The 18,013-nt window shown below is 34.5% G+C and overlaps 1 protein-coding gene across 6 annotated transcripts in view; it reads right to left on the reverse strand.

Moving 5' to 3' along the window:
- CACNA2D1 (calcium voltage-gated channel auxiliary subunit alpha2delta 1) overlaps positions 1–18,013 on the reverse strand; it is a 357,434-nt gene that overhangs the window by 150,248 nt on the left and 189,173 nt on the right. For all 6 annotated transcript variants that reach the window (XM_085569965.1, XM_021543146.3, XM_085569969.1 and 3 more), the window contains exons 5-6: positions 17,480–17,524; positions 5–134 (exon numbers count right to left, since the gene is read on the reverse strand). In XM_085569965.1, coding sequence (XP_085426091.1) covers positions 5–134; positions 17,480–17,524 — 175 coding nt within the window. The remainder of the gene's footprint in view (positions 1–4; positions 135–17,479; positions 17,525–18,013) is intronic.

Genomic DNA, 18,013 nt, shown 5'->3' on the forward strand with positions numbered 1-18,013 from the left:
TTACAGCCTTCATAAATATCTGTTGGTATGTGGACTGCTGCATGTTGGTAAGATGTTTGTCGTCGGAAAACAGGATCGTCTTCAAATACTGGTCTGATTCTCTGGCTGCCAGATTCAGTTTCATTCTTTTCAGGCTTTTGAAAGAAAAATATGTAAAGGGCAAAATATTAAAAAATGTGCTAAAAACAATACCTCTCACATAAAAAAAATACCTCTTTTACATAAAAAAAAAAAAAATCATGGTTTTTCTTTCATTGCTAACATTTTGCATTTGTATATAAACACAATTAGTTTCTCCAGGTCAAGGAATATTTGTGTATAGTTTGTTCTCAGTTTTAATTTACCCAATACTTTCAGTGAAATTAAGACCTGCAAAACAAAAGTGTGAGCCTAACACCTTGCATGCTTAAATTTCATAACTGCATGGAATTTTTACACCCAAAACAGAAATCATATTAATTACCTTTTATTATATGTAATAATTTGCACCAAATCTTAAATATTACTTTTTTTTCCCCTCTACAGATTATGTCACAAATCACAAATCTAAAAATGATACCACCCATAAATACATTTTTCAGAAACAGTGGTGTACATAAAGACAAAGCAAGGAAATTAAGCCTTCTTACAATTTCTGATTAAATCAGGTTTTTTTCATTGATTTAAGTACACCTCAGTCAAATCCCATGTACTGGCTACATCTGTCTGAGGTGAAAGGTCCCTAAACACTCAGGTGCTCACCATCACCTGTCTGCCTTGGGTTCCCATCTTTTCTCACCTGTCTGCACTATGACACACATTTTTTGATTCCTTCCAATTCACTCAGTCAGTCTGTACTAGCTCTTAAACATTTTGAAAAGCAGAGAATTTTTCTAATCCAGCTACAAAAACTGCATGAAGTGTGGAACCAAGGAGGTAAGGAAGGCCAAGGAGGAGGTGGGAGTGTCTTCACCTGTCTCAGCTGCAGCTGGAAGAGGAAGCCCAATCTTAAAGCAATAATATAGCAACTATGATAGTGAATGATTACTCCGGCCAGCTATTGGAGGCAATTATAAAGATATTTTTAATACTGTAGAGTCAGTTTTTGAAAATGTGCTATGCTTGATAAATAGTGCTGACAGTGAAGCACCTGATGTCAGGCAGTCAGGCAGGTGTGTGCTGAGGCCATTCTGTTTATTATCCTCTATCAAAGTACAGACAGATAAAGTTTTTCTTATCCACAAGGCTATGTAATGAAACTGCCTATATTTTCTCATTTGTTTCATCTCAACTTTACAGAACAAAGCCATTCAAATGCTGACTGAAGTAAGCAGCAAAAGCCTGGGTGGATTTTAAAGAATTGGTTTCCTTTGGAAATACAAAGGGCAGAACTCATCTAACCAGTGACAGCCACCAATTTCAACAACCCAGCAATGTTGTGCTCATCACTGCAGGCTGCCTTCATAATGAATGAAGAGAAATGGGAATGTTTAGAGTGCAATTCATCTTATCCTAATTAGATACCTATTTCCCATGACATGAATCATGCTTTCGAAGTGCCTCCTACTTTTGATTGATTGTAGAAGTAGCTCTAGCGCAAATCACCTAGATGTAGAAGTCAGCAATACAGCTGCCTGGAATTAGGTGAGATGAATCTCACAAGTCTACTAAACTACCAGAAGAAAAAAAGTTGGGTACTCATTTGGACTATTTTTATGTAGCACAGCTACTCTATCTTATGCCGAAAAGGTCAATTTGGTGCTTAGTATTTAACCTCATTCTGGGAATGGGCAAGAATTTGGGAGGGAACATCACCAGCACAACTGACTCAAGATGATCAAAGAGATATTCCTTTCTACTGATGTTATGCTCAGTATTACACGCTCAGAGAAATGAGGAGAGAGGTGACATTCATTATTAAGGTGGAGTATTTGTGGAGCAGCTGCTGTGCGTTCTAAGATCCTACTTCCCACAGAGTGTTTGGACATTGCCTCCTGGTGAGGAGTAAAGAATAAATACTTTTGATTTCCATTGCTTCAATGTTTGGACTTTGCTTTCCTTTATTAAATTGTCTTTATCTCAATCCATGAGTCTTTTTATGGTCTTGTTTTCTCACCCCTCCACTGCTGGAGGGGGGTGATACAGAAGAATGTGATGGACAGACAACTTTATAGCAACCAGCAGCCAGACAACGGTTTCAACCATTACAAATTACTCAGAAGGGTGCAGATTAAAACCAGGATCAGTAACAGTTTATGCGTCATATTATTTGAAATGACACAGCATTATGACACCTTCAGACAACGCAATTTGGTCCAATTTTTCATAGGTTTTTGTTGTGCTGTTTGCTTGGGTTTTTTTTTTTTTTTGTTTTGTTTTTTTTTTTGCTTCTATATTATCCCACATTTTTGTTTGTTTGTTTATTTGTTTGTTTTCATGTCCCAAAACTGGCATGCAAAACATTCCGCAAATTCTGGAGTTCTTTTCACAAGTTATCTTTTAGCTTCAAGTTGCTCAAAGTAATGACTTTGTCTAATTATGCAAATGCAATCCCAATAATCAAACATTCATGTGGTAAAATCTCCCTTCTGTTGGAAAGCAATTTCATTTAAAAAAACATTCTAAAACTCATTGCTAAAAATTAGTAGCAGTGACTACAAACCCTCAAGGCTTTCACAGTACACTTCAGAAAAGAATTGGGGATCATGAGGCCACATACCCACACTAAAATACCACAATGAGTGAATGTCAAAAGATTTCTTTCAACTAAATTTCCACAAGAAATATTTTGGAGGGAACGGGTATGGTAAAAGAGAAATGGAGTGAAAACAGAATCAAAGAATATCCTGAGCTGGAACAGACTGTGTAGTCAAAGTTCATCAAAGTTCAGCTTCTGGATCTACAAAAAACAATCCCAAGAATCACACATTGTTCCATACAGTCCATCTTAGCAGGTCTTGCTCAGAAGTTTTCATATTACAATATATTTAGATTTTTGCTTGAAATTTCTGAAGCATTGCAACATGAAATGATCATGTTTCTTCTGCTCGATATTGCAATTTCATTACAATTAATAAATACAACCTTTCAGTCCTTCCATTCACTCACATGCTATGAAAGAAGCTTCATGTCTACTGCCAAAATCTGATTAAACTTTGTTGAAATTGAAACAATTTAATTAATTAAGACCCGAATGCCTTAAAAAAAAAAAATACTTCTCACATTTCTAATAATACACACTCACACACACACAGATCCCCCTGAAAAAGACTGTGACTGAGTCTGTTGTTATTCTTACCGATATTCCATGATACCCAACCAAAAAACATTAATCTAAAAACTCTTCTCAACTTCATTAATGCAGGCAATGGATTTAAAACTACATAAAGTAGATGCTTTCACACTGCTCTTGTTGACCTTGGTGGGAGTATTTTGTGATGTACAGCTCTGATACTGAAACAACACATCAGTCTGCCCAAAAAAGAAAACCAAACCAAAAAGTAACAAAATCCTTCAAAAATTTTGAAGTTACCCTCACACACGAACCATTGGTTCTGTAAATCTAAAGGTGTCTGAACTGGTTCTGTACATAAGGTAAGTATCAGAACCATTATTGGCAAATTAGCACTGAACTCATGTGGGCCACTCCCTCCTGACAAGAAAGACCAATAAATATTGTACCAAGCCTTACACATCCAAATTTATACTATAATATATCCTGCTACAGAAAATAAATCTATATGGTTCTGATTTGCAAATTTTTGAATTCCAAGACACTTAAATCTAAATTAAAAAAAAAAAAGAAAAAAAGAAAAAATTAATTATTAAAAAGGAAAACCTCAATGTTATAAATTATTAATCTTGTATTTCAATGAAAAGCCTGACAGATTGTGGTGTCAGTTGGTACAGTTTTATACCCTGTTAAACTTTGTTCTCAGAAAAGTAGCAAAACACCTATTTTGATGGAAAGCGATCCACATGTGAATATAATTAAAACCCAATTCCAACCAATTTCTCTCTCAAGTCAGGAGCTGAAATGCAATCAATACTGGCACAGAAAAATCCCACAGGAGACAGTGGCTGAAGATTAATTTTCTATCTATTCAAACCTGGCCTTCACTTATTGCATTACATTGTTACCTACCACTGACAGTCAGCAAAATAACTCACTCATTTCGCTGCAATGAATTTCCAGACCAATTTTCTTCCTCCCTTGAGAGGTAGATAAAATTCATTTCTCTTTTCAGTTCACATTTGTGCCATTTTAAGGCTTTTTGGGTTTTTTTGGTTAATAAATAAAGTTGGGGTTTTTTCATATATCTACCATTCACCATCAGGATAAAAGGAAATTGATATAGCAGCTAAAACATAAGAAATGAGATTTTTTTTTTGCAGCTATTCTTTGTGATTATTTCTAAATCTTTCTTGGCATGATGTCCAATAAACTGGAGGGTACCTTCTGCAACTTTTTTATAAACCAAATACACAGCTGAAATAATGCAGCTTCTCCCTAGAGGGCTTTCTGAACATAAATGAATGTATTTACATGAGTTAACTGGAAGCTTTATGCCAAAAAGTTCTACTAAAAGATTTGTCTAGAAAAGAAAACATCCATTAAAACAAAACTGATAGATCATTTCAATAAATTGTGACATAGTCTAGCTGCCCATTTCACTGCAGCCAAATTTATCCTGATTCCACAGCATTCAGTTACTTTCCATCATCACAGGTGTAAGAAGATGAATGGATTTTCTATCTCTACTAATAAATTTTCATTTAGTTGAAAAATACTGATCATTGTGGAAATTAGAAGGTTTTTCCATTATTATATATATATTTTTTTTTTTTTTTTTTTTTTTGCTTTTTGTAGATGTTGAAAATTCACAACAAGAAAACTGATACTATTTATTACAAAAGAATAAACGAAAAATCCACAAAACATAAAACATCATCACCAAAGTGAAGCAATCTTCAGTTGTTTTCTGAAAGAAGATCCTTTTCAGGAAAAATCTGTAAGTTGCTCAAAGCATCACAAAAGGTTTAGCATCATGATGAAAGAATAAAAGTAGATTTTTTTCAATTCCTGAACTGACATCCAGCCAGGAACAATGCCATCTGCCTGCTTTCATATTTATGTACAACAGAAAGGAATTGGTTGCTAGTATTTTCCATTGCCTTCATATCCAGGGACTATTTTCTGCACAAAACCTCACTGTCCCTACCACCACAATTTTAAAGAATAAATGTAGAGATGCAATTATAATTGTTATAAACAATAAATACGTAAATTTCTTCCTCAGTGATTCCTTCCTGTCGTACCTTGCAGAACTCTGAAAATTTTATATTTTCATCTCAAGGTTTCAAACTGGCTTTTATTTCTGAATATCTACTGAAATTTCTAAATATAAATTTTTAAACAATTGAAGCTCACTTTTTTTAATCACCTCCCATGCCTACTCTGTACAAATGAAATTGTCATATACAAAATAAGCAGAGATTTCTCCTGTACTCAGTTCTGTACTATTTTATTATTTTTATGTTTTAGCTAGTTTTGCTGTTTTCCTGGTTTTTTTTTTTCCTCCCTGAGGAAAATAATACAGTAGAACTACATACACAGCCTCTCTGAAAATGCTTGTGGGCCCATTAAAAAGTTAGAGCTGGACCCAACAGGGGGAGTAAAATGGGACATTGCTTGAAGCACAGAGCTCAGCAAATGCCTGCAGCAAGCAAGGGCTGGGGACAGCTCTTCTAAGGACTAAGAGATAATTCTGAAGAGCCACTAGAATGCATTTCTAACAGCCACAGCACTTGTACTGCATTTCAGATAGTGTAATGAGTGCACTGCCTAACATTTATTATTTCCTTCTCACTATCTGTGATTTTCCAGCTGTGGGAAGACAGAGTGCATTCAGGTGGTTGTGACAGAACTATGAAGAGTTTATTTTGTTTTCACTCTGTGTCAGCAGGGGACTCTGGGCTTCCCTTTGCAACATGATGATTTTAAGTGACATCCTTCTGCCTACTCTTAAGGACAAAACAATTAAAAGACTTAAAAAACCCCCAAGAAAACAGCTGGCTTAGAAGAACCAAAATATTTTTCTGTTATACAACAGGGAAGTGTTAAACATAAGACTGTATACATACATCCATGCATATAAATATAAGAAAATATTTTTTTTTCAAATATAAGTAAGGTGTGGGTAGCTTCAGAAAGGGAACTAGAAAGGAATTTAGTAAGGAAATAATTTATATTTGCATCTGTCAGTGTGTTATTTTCAAGGGCCCTTATATTTAATACATATAAGGGTTGCTTTCAGTGTTTTCAATGTTTCCATATGCTTCTAATGGATCAGTTGGTTACTGTAATTCAATGATAAAACAAATGGAACTCTGGATTGAGTATTGACATTGAGAAAAAGATAAATTCTTTTATAGAAGTAATTTAATTTCCAGCATTCTGTCAACTGAGCAATGTCAGTATGTACCAAATATAAAGTCATAATAATTTAGAAGTATTTGTTTGCCTCTTTGGCTAATTTTATAATGCAGCTATCTTTTGTCTATGATAATTTCTATACAGCTACTTACAGACTTGTCCCTGTCTATTGTATAGAAGATTATATGATTTTTTTTGGATGGTGCAAAACCATGTGGGGAATTTATGCATTTATTTATTTGACCTTTATGGTTCACATCTTCTGGTGAGAACTTTTAGATATACACAAAATTATTATCTATCACATACATAATAGTGTTTTCTTTTTATTTATATTTTGACCTATTCACAGAATTCAATTCATCATGAATTTGGTTTCATGAATAAATGAATCCTTGAAATTAATTGATCAAATGTAATGACCTGGAAGTTAGGGGACAGACTTTTTTAGCAGGGTCTCTTGATACAAGACGAAGGGTAATAGTTTACAACTAAAAGAGGGGTAGATTCAGACATGATATAAGGAAGAAATATTGAGAGATGAGGGTGGCAAAACACTGGGAAAGGTTACCCAGAGAAGTGGTAGATGCCTCCATCTATGGAAACATTCAGGGTCAGGTTGGGTTGGTCTCTGAGCTACCTGATCTGGTTGATGATGTCCCTGTTTATTGCATGGGCTTGGAGTAGATGAACTTTAAACGTCCCTTCCAATCAAAACTATTTTATGATCCTGTGAAAATATTTTACCATGTCAGTTAATTATATTCTAGATAAACAAGTGGAAACATCTGGATTTTCCCCATTTCTTCAGGTGGAAAGATTTTAAAAATAAAAATCCAAGCTTCTGGAAGTCTTCTGTTTAAAAAAGTTGACATTATATCTGTGAGGGTGCCTTATATACCATAATTCAGGTAATTATATATTTCCATAAATTTCTTAATTTTTGACAAAAATGAATGCTTATAAAGTATTATTTTTCAATAAGCTAAAGAAACCCTTTTAGAGTAAAAGATAGTAATAAAGGAATTTGTTATTTTTTTAACTATTACAGATTATATGTGACTTTCACTACAAATCTACACAGTCTGCTGTAGTAATATCAGTATACAAAAATTCATTTCTGTCCTGACCTATTTTCTCTTGAGCTACAATGACAGGTAAAATGAAATGCATATTTAAATATTTAAGACATAAGAAATGTAAGACTTACTTATCTTCCTAAAGATAAATGTGACTTCCCCACCCTGAGGTCATTGAAAACCTCTCCAATCTCCACAGTGTTTCAGGGATGATGGAGAGCTGCCTCATAATGACATCAGCACTCCTGGACCCATCTCATCTGCTCCCATGGACACATATATGTTTGACCAGCCTCAGTGGTCCCTAACTCCATCCCTTCCATTCCTGAAGGCCCAGCCAACATCTCCATTTCCCTCCTGGGTTATATATCCTGGCCATGAGATTGGGGATCATGACATGCAATCCCATCTGAATGTCCCACCCTAGTCCTCCTCTATATGGGGTGGTGGTCTGGGGAAACTCAGGGGTTTGTGACCAAGTCTTCACTAAGAGTGATTTTCCTGTCTGCCCTTAAATAATCAGATGTTGCACAGATCTGCCTACGTCAGAACTGATTGTAACAGTGGCTTGACTGGATAAGATAATATCATTAGACAACTGTGGGAATACAGGATCATATTAGAAGAAAAGTAAATCTCCCTTTAACTGATTGAAATTCTACTAAGAGTTCAGAAAAAAAACTCCAGTTAATTATTAAACAAGCAAACAAAATTGTTTAAATCTCATAGTCTCCTTCACTGATCTTCCACATCCCATGAGTGTACTCAAACATATGTAATAAAATAAAATAAAAATATCCATTGTTGACAAAAGTCCTCCAAAATACTTAGTCATCTAAATTTCAAGACCAAAATGCACTCTAGAGAATTTAGATTTTTCATACATCACCCAATTAAATTTCAAACTAGGAACTGTTCTTCTCTTATTGGAATAAATTACCCTGTCTACCTTTTACTATCCCCACATCTGATTAAAGATCATATCCCTGGAGAATGAGAACTGTTAAATCATCTTAATGCTTCACTGGGAATTAGTTATAATACCAACTGAATGTGAACATTTAATGAATTAGATTTTTTGCACTCGATGCAGTTGTCTTTGCCATGCTTTACTAAGCCATCAACTGATCCTGTTTCACAGCTCGTTCTTATCTTCAGTCATATTGGCTAGGTCTAGATTTTGTACATCCTGCAGCATACTAATTTATTATTAATTTTTACCATCTTCTGTGTCAATAACATAAATAACAGCACAAACCTGCTTTGAGAAGAAGGTTGGAATACATGACCCCCAGAAAGCTTCTTAATCTATTTTTTCCTCCACCAATGGGGCTTAAAACACTATATAAACATCACAGGCTAATTCATGGTTACAAAAATTGAATGCAGCATTTCACTAAATGAATGAAAGCTGTATTGAGGCAGACAAAGGCAGTAGGTGACACAAAAACATGCACTAACCTATGGACCACAAACTTATCCTGCAGACTAAATACCATACCATAATTTAAGTAAAATGTCATAACACTGTGTAAGACTATTTATATGACTTTTAAAAATGCTAGTATGGTGAAATCCTAACAGTGCAATAGTGTAGAAGACTATAACTCAAGGAACTTAGGGAAGCTTAAGAAAGATAATCTGCCCAAATAAAGAAGCATGTCAGAAGAAAGCAAACAAAAAAAAAAAAAAAAAACAAAAACCAAAGAAAAAGAAAGGATAGCCAAAAGAAAGAAGACAGGTCAATCTGTAGATTTTGAAAGAGTTTTTAAAAAGTCAGCAAATGAAAATACTTATGTCAAAGGTCAGCTGAAGTTGGAATTCCAAAGATTTTAGATCTGAACAATGTGATTTCCCACTGGATTAAAATTTATTTTCGATACACACCATAAAGAGAGCTGCAATAATACCTTTAACACACCATTTTACACACCAACACTAAAACCTCGGGAAGATTTCAACTCTGTTGATGATATATATATTATTTTCTTCCTCAAACTGTTTATTTTCCCCATCTATTCCCAAAAAAAAAAAAAAAAAAAAAAAAAAAAAAAAAAAAAGAGACAGAACATGTTGAGAATGGCTATGTGGAAAGGCCAGGGAATGTGATCTGGCCTTTGCAGATTGCATCAGCGGGTTCAGAAATCAGAAATTCAGTCAGGGGCAGGGCAGGAACAGAACCTGCATTTCATCACCTACACTACACCACACACCACATCACCACAGAGAACTCTCCTTTGAACATTAAAATACTACAAGTGGTCCTTTCCAGGATTCATGATCTGACTTGCAATGTTCAAAGCCTATTTCCACCTTCAATCGGTCATACATAAACATCCGACTGAGTAATTTGTTTTGTTTTGTACAACTTAAAAGTCCCAATGCAACCCACACATTTCAAAGCACTCATACAACACTGGGATATGTAATCAGGTAACAAAGTGCTAAAAATCACTGCCTCAAATTCTATAAACATCCTATGACAAGTTCAGCTTTTGGTCCTGCTTTTATTTACTAATAAACAATTACGCTGCATTCACTGCAATTGTTACCACTCATGCAGTAGGAAATATCCTGAAGCAAGAAATCTTCCATAAAACTGATGAATCACCAGCTTTAGGGCGGAATTCTGATCTTTGATGTGGCATAAACTCAGCTTCCATGGGGAGACTTCAAGCACTCTTCTTTTGTGCAAATTTGCCTTCAAGGTAGGACTCTCCACATTAAGAACAGCCTCATCTTTTTTAGGACACTGGCAACTACAGTTATCACTCTTGCCATTATTATTTCTTAACTCTGTTTCACAGATAGGTGGGAGATAGCTTTGGGGCAGTCATTTATTTCATTATCATGTATTTTTCATTTCAAGCTTGAACATATATTCATGTGGGAGAAGAGAAGACTTGCACAAATTTGAATAAAGGAATATAAACCTGACACCTACTTTTTTAATCATAATACTAGAAAAAAAAAGAAAAGAAAAAAAGAGTAAGAATCCCTGGTTCCTGCAGCAATAGATCACTATAATTGCAACAGGAAGCTCAAAGAATGTCTTTTTTCCCCTGTGGGCTGTACTCAAGCTTACCTGTAAGACCATTGAAATGGAAAGACCTGAATGTTTCCCAGTGATACTTGGTAAAAGGAAATCATTCCCCTTTAAACAAGGCAAAAAAAGTCTTGGTACTAAAGCAGACAAAGTAAATCATGCCCTCACTATCAGTTCCAATGATTTCCAAAGAATGAATGGCATCCAAATAATTTTGTCAGATAACACAGGATTCCTGATGTGAGAGAGAAATGAGTTCAGCAAGAACACTCAAATTTTCCTAAAATATCTGGAGGTCAAAATACCATGAAATTACTAAAAATTAATAAGTCCTCTTGTACATAAGGAATTATGAACAAGAGATGAAAGATAAAAATATAAAAGTATGATGTTCCTGCTTACTTACTCCTTCCCATATATGAAACATAAAAATCCTGTGCATTGTCTTGTAACAGAATTATTTTCTATAACAGAACTTCCACTACAGAAAGAAGTGTGTATTTTGGTCATAAATATTATTTTTATTATACACAACAGTCCACAAGAAATAGCACTCTGTAGTGTAAGTAAATTGATACATTAAAAGAAAAGATAAAATATGGATCTACATTTTCATGCAGTTCACTTTAAAACATGTTCATTCAAATTAAAGTATTCCACCATATGTAGCAAAGTATGTTCTATGCTATCTAGAAAACAGTAAGTCATAAAATCTATTAATATGTTGCATATTTGAGAAGCACAGGAAAGAGGCTTGGAGTAATCTCAGTAACCAAAAAGTACAAAAACTAGGAAGTTCTTTTGGAAAATGGAATGAGTAAAGGAGTCTATGTGAATATTTCAAATTTTCTGTCCTCATTTAATAAAATGTTAGGTTTATTATAGACTTTAAGTATTAATTCCAAGCAATACATTCCAGTACTGAAAGATATGGATTTGTTTTCAAGATACATATATATAATTAAAATGAAAATATAGTTTAAAAAATTTCACATTTTCTATAGATTAGAAATTTGTGTTCTAATGAAAATTCTCTTAAGGTTATCAGAATGTTACTTACATGGGTCCATCAACAGTCCTACTCTGACAGTCTTTCATTATGAAAGATGCAATTTATATTAGCACAAATTTCTTTCCCTCTTATGGTCTAGGTCAGTTTAAAAGCAAACTACCCTGTCAAAATGTGTCCTCTGTGTATATTTAAAAAAGGCTATAATATGATATTTGCCTGTGCAGCTACTACCCATTACAATGAGGAACCAAAACAAACAAATACTCAACAGAATCTATGCCATATTGCTAAGAATCAGAGTACCTGGTCCAAGTTCTCCAAAAATTCAAATTCGAAATATATCCATCAAACACCACCCAATTATATCTTTCAATCTATTTACAAATTTAGTAACATAGCCCATTTTAGTATCATCATACTCCAAGAACATACAAAATTTTGTCTGGAACAAGCAGAAAATTGTGTTTTCCAGTGAAATTTTCACATGCCTAATTCTACCACATACCACATACGATCAAGAGATATGACAAACAGAAAATATGAGAACTAGGTATGTAAATATGTATAAGTATTAATATGACACATGCAACACCTTGGCTTGGTTAAAAACCTTAGTAGGTTCAGACAGGGAAGAAATTAAATCTAGAAATAGCTGCAACAAAACACATGAAGAATAGCAATCATAAAAATAAGCTCTGAAGGGATATGCTGTATGTACAAAACCTACTTGTAGGAACCTTCTTGCAGGGCTGTGAAAATCACAGTTTAGTATTATCTAACTTGATTTTCCAACCTCTATGACATAGACTTTGCCTATTTACTCATCATAAATGAGAACAGCAGAAATTCTTTATGACTAATTTTAAATATTTCTTCAGTATTGAAGCAGTAAAGGGCAAAGAGAAGATGAAAAGAAATACAACACATCTGTTATGTCAAACCATATTGGTTGTCATACAATGAAAGCAGAGGGAATAAGAGACCTAAGGGAGCTAAGGAATCTAGCTGGCTACTCTTGCTGCACTGCCCTACTGTAAAAGGAAACCAGATGCTCTACAGCTTAGCACTTTAGCTCATCCTAAATGATTTGAGGCAAATTTCTTATTGGAAATGCCTATTCTTCACAGTCTGTGAAATACTGGAAAGTTAATGGCTTTAGCTTAGAAAAAAACTGATGATATGAAGTCCACTGTTAGCTAAATCCAGATGGTAGGATATTGATTTGGTTATTTGCATGCTGGCATCCAGACACAGTGAAAGCACAGAGACACAACTACCACATATGCAAGAGAGCTTTCTAAAGGTTTTATCTTATCAGAATCATGTTTGAAAACCTTCAAAAGCCAGAGAAAATCTGTATCTCTTGGATGAGATGCAAAAGCAGACCCTGTCCCAGCTTTCTCTGTAGTGTCAGGGCCAGCCACTTTTCAATCCAGCAACTGGCAGCTGCTGGACTTGCAGAAGCCTGGCATCACCTCTCAGTCTCTAGAAGCCTTTTTATACCTGTCACCTTTGAGACTGGATCACTGGAGTCCCCCATCTGCCCCACCTCAGCTCCTGATTCTCTTCCAAACTGACCATATTCAGGTGTCTTTTTCATATCTCCCCCTCAAGGGCTCCACCTGACCCAGCACAGAGCTCCTGAAACACTGGCGTACAGAGGATGCTTTTATTTTCTGGTGTCCAGCTATAAAATACATAAAATATTATACTTACTTGTACAAATTAAATTATTCTGCCATTTTTAATGCATTTTTAAAGGAGAAAAGCTAGGAAACTGCTCAATTCTTGTGGCTGGAGGGAAACAAAAGAAACAAACCAGCATTTCTCTGATCAAATCCACGGTAGGTTAAGACTTTTTTACCAGTAAACCTGGGATACTTAATTAACAGACTTCTTTTTACTAAATTAATCATAGGTGCACATATAAGCAGATTTTTCAACCTTGATACCCTAAAGCCATAGAAAAAGGAAGACTAGTGGAAGGCTATAAGCAGAGACTCAATAAACTTCCAAAGCCACTGTCTATGCCTTTTAAATCTCTGAGTCTCTTCTTAGGAAGCAGCAGATTCACAAGGAACATGACTCTTAGATAACCATTCTGCTCTCTGCTTGCTTCTGCCCAATATTTATTCTTCACTTCATATTTAAAAAGGAAAATAAAAAAGGTTGAGTGCTGGAAATTAATTTGTTTTCTAAAATGTTTATTAAAACATACCATGATTTTTCTGAAGAATTTACATTCAAAACTAATTATCCTTTAATATTTTTACAATAGTTTTCAATTGGATGTAGATATAATTTTTAGCAGTATTTATAAAGTCCCAACTTGATAGCTGTATTTATGCGGCAGTTTAAGCTCAAAGAGAGCTAATGTTTCAAAAATTATTCCAAAATAACAAAGCATCACTGAATTAGGAAAAAATTCCTTAACTGTATGGCACAGACAGCTTATTGGTTTTAAAAAATTTCTTTCTTTGGTTTAAAGTAATAAAGAATGTATTTGTTTTAAAATCAACCATAGGCATGTTCCAGATTTTTGCCTCTAGTAGAACCCACACATTGACTCCTAGTCACATTCTGAATTCACACTTTGTACAGATACTTACTGCCCAAACGGACCCATCATTTTACAGCCTCCACGTTAGTTCAGTAAAAGAAAAAAAAAGTGCCACTATCACTTAGTATGTGATCAGTAATTGCACAAGGAGCACAGCTCTGTTAGTCATGACTGCATGAAGGCAATGTCTAATAAATCACTTGTGCTAACTAGAGACACAAATATTGCCAGGAGATACAACTGGCTGCTCCCAATTAAAGCCCAGGGATTACAGGGAAACTGGAGACTTCCAATGATGTGTGGCTGGCTTCATGTTAGAGACACTTCTTTATTTGTTTTACTTAGTTCTTCCCATGAAATAATTGAAAAACCATTTCCTTAGGCTGTTATAGCTTGTCCAGAAACAAGTTTGTAAAACCATGACAAGAAATTATACTAAAATTTTTTTAAAAGGAGCAAGATGCAAAGAGGAGATGAGAGAAACATTAGGAAAGTAATTCAGGATATATGAAAACTAAGCAATTGAGCAATTCAGTGTACAGTTGAGTTATGGATTACTTGAACACAAGGAAACAGAAAAAACTAAGAGTTTTATGAATAAACTAGACATGGAAATAAAATGGAGACCAAAATAAAGAAGAGGAAAGAATTGAGCAGTGAAGCAAAGTTACTATCAATAAGGTAGGGATACAAAGGACAAGATGGGAAAACAGGCAAAGCAATATGAAAACTAATGGGAAAGAGCAGCTTAATGTGGAACTACTCAGTTGTCCAATAAAAGCACTGCAGCATTTGTCCAAATACAACAAGCTGTTGACACCTGCAAATTAAAGTGCACAATCAGGCTGCAATATATCAAACTGAAAGGCTTCTTGGGAAAAGAAAACATCAGAGACCTATACTAAATCATAAGTTTGGCCATTATCTTCCTAGAAGATATAAAAAATGGAAATATAATACCTCCTACATTGTTGTGAGGATAAAACCCATTAATTGTCATCAAGTGCTCACACATTACATAGAGCACTGGAGGGGGAGAGGGGGAAATGAGCAAGCAGAATATAATTGCTGTTGTAAGATAAAGAGTGCAAAAGGTCTATTACTGATTGATGGACTACAGGCTTACAAATTGATCATTTTATCTGAGAGACTGAGAAATCCAAAGGCCAGAGCATGATTTGCCTTCATGTGCTTCTTCATTTTTTTTTTAAGTACAAACAAGCCCAGTCATTAGATTGGAAAAGGCCAATATAGACAGCAGATGAAAAATGAGAGAAGGATCTCCTGAATGTGGCATGGGAATGGGAAGAAGGAACGAAAACTGTCCTGCAGCATAGAAACATACACAGAATATAAGAGGACTGCTCTTCTGAAGAAGCTCCAATATTCAAAGGATGAGTGGAGATAAAATCTGGCAGGCAAGACCTGTGAGAATAATTTCTTATAATTCCTCAGCATCCAAAATTTAAGATGTAAAAGGATCTGTTACAAGGACCTGTATACAGAGAAACACACACCTAGAATTGATTCAGTTCAGATAACCTTAGACATCTGTCTCAAAACAAACTCAAGAACTCTCTAGAGATACCCACAGTGATTAGTTTAGATGTCTCATTTTAATAAATTAATTTCTGCTAGTAATTATTCTTGATTGTACTGAAAGATAAATATAGTATAATTTCCTGTGAATAAATGAAGGCTCACAGCATGGAAGGAGGAAAAAGTGTGGACTTTTCAGAGACAGAAAGGAATGGATTGCACAGTTTTACTAACCAGTGCTTCAGAGATGATTCTATTAACATTTCTAAATATTTGAAGAAAAAAAGCTGTCTCAAGCATTTTTTTTCAGGCAGGAGAATGGAAGAATCTGTGGTGTTTACATACATAGTTGAGATAGGTGAAGGTCTTCTCAAAAAAAATCACTATCAGATCACTGGCCAATGTATCCTTATCACTTCTCAACAATAAATATTATTATAAACTTCATTCTAATGAATGTTCAAAAATACATAAAAAAGAAATAAATCCGAAACAGAAATAAAATCATATATCTGGTCTAACAAACATTGTTTGTTCTAGTGTGTGTGTGTACATTTTTCTTAAAGGGAAATAAATATCCTAAAAACCCAAAGACTAAACTCTGCAATAGTATTTCCTTTCCTGCCTCCCCTAATAGATTTGTATTTTGGTTGTAGGAGTAGTAATCTGAAGACCTTTCCCAGTACTACTTAATCATAACTCATACACCACAGTTTTTACTTCACACCACAATATACCATTACTATCTGGTATAGTTAGATTAAAAATCCAATATTTAAGCTTTGTAATTCTGTTTCCAGAGGAGATTAGCACCTGCCATCCAGTGAATTGAATAAGAACAGAATAATATATTTCAAAATTAGGTTACTTCTAATGAATTTTACTTAAATCATGCAAACTTTAAAACTCAGGACAGTAGTTTGTGGTATCTGAAACAAAGTACTCATAACTCTATACAACCATATAAAATAGTGCTGCTTGACATGATCTATGTACCTTCTTTAATTGCCTTACAGCAGAAGCATCCATTAAATAGTGATGCCATCAATCTCTAAAGTATACTTGATTAAAAATTGCAAATGAAGCATGCTGGCAATTCTGATTAATACATTTACAACATTTTTCTATGGTCTTATAAATTTAATCTATAATGAAGACAAGCAGTTGTATTATCTCCAGTGAAAGTGAGGATAACTTCTATTGTCTCCACAAAACATTAAGATTTTTAACAGTTAATGGCAGATAGGAGACTTAAGTCTTAGTAAACCAGGAACTGAAGTATCATACATTTAGGCTAAATCTTGAGATTGCATTTTCATTTTCCCCAAATATTACTACAGTCACATAAATGATCACAAAGTGAATGAAAGTAATTATTCAGTAACATTTCATATACTTCTCCTCATGTAAAAATTTTTATTACAAAGAATACAGAACAACATCATATGATCTTGGAAAATAAGGACACAAAATGGTTCCTTCAGAGTGAACTGAATTATTTACATTTATCATTTTGATTCTCCAATCCCATAATTATGATTTGATTATGCTTCAAAAAGTGAATTATTTTGCTGTCAGGATCTTCATTGTCCCAGTACATTTTCTACCTGACCAGTAATTCAAATGGTATGAAAGGAGACAGACTTTGAGAATTAAAACATAAAATAATGTCTGGCTCTGGAGGAAACTTTTAAAGACATTTTTAAGTTTCTTGCTTTTTTGCTTCTGCCCAATCTTTAAATTATAGTCTTAGAGTCTCATTAATATTTTCATTCCCCTAATTTTCTGAGATTACAGGCAATGAAATTAAATGAAACATACTACTTACATCATTCTGATCGTCTTTTGCATTGTAATAGATTATATCATTATTCTGAAAGAGAAAGAAAAGCAGTTCTGTTAGTTTGAAAGTGTAGCAATAATCTCTACTATTGCAAGATACATTTTGAACTAAATCACCAGTTCTTTATGTATTCTCTTTGAAAGATGACAGACTCTGATCTTTGCTTGCTCTCTGTTGCATGCACAATTTCCCATGCTCGTGCTTAACTTCATTCATTTAATTCCTCTTCCATGGGCGGCTACATAAGTCGCTCAAAACACAGCTAGAAAATACAGATAACATTGGACAAACTCCAGAGCTCATAAAAGGCTTCCATAAGCTGTTTCTGTCACAGACATGTGACTTTCACTGTGCAATTAGGGGATTTATTCACCATGACATTCAGCAGCAAGGCATGGGCTTGGCTAAGTGGGGTGAGTATTTGCTGTACACGTTTATTGTTTTATTCACCTCCCACTGCGAAAATAAAATCTGTGAAAATACATGACAGGAGAGTCTGGCTGTTGGAGTGCACAGCAG

The sequence above is a fragment of the Lonchura striata genome, chromosome 1A (assembly GCF_050655825.1).
Source record: "Lonchura striata isolate lonStrDom1 chromosome 1A, ASM5065582v1, whole genome shotgun sequence".
In the NCBI taxonomy this organism is placed as follows: domain Eukaryota; kingdom Metazoa; phylum Chordata; class Aves; order Passeriformes; family Estrildidae; genus Lonchura; species Lonchura striata.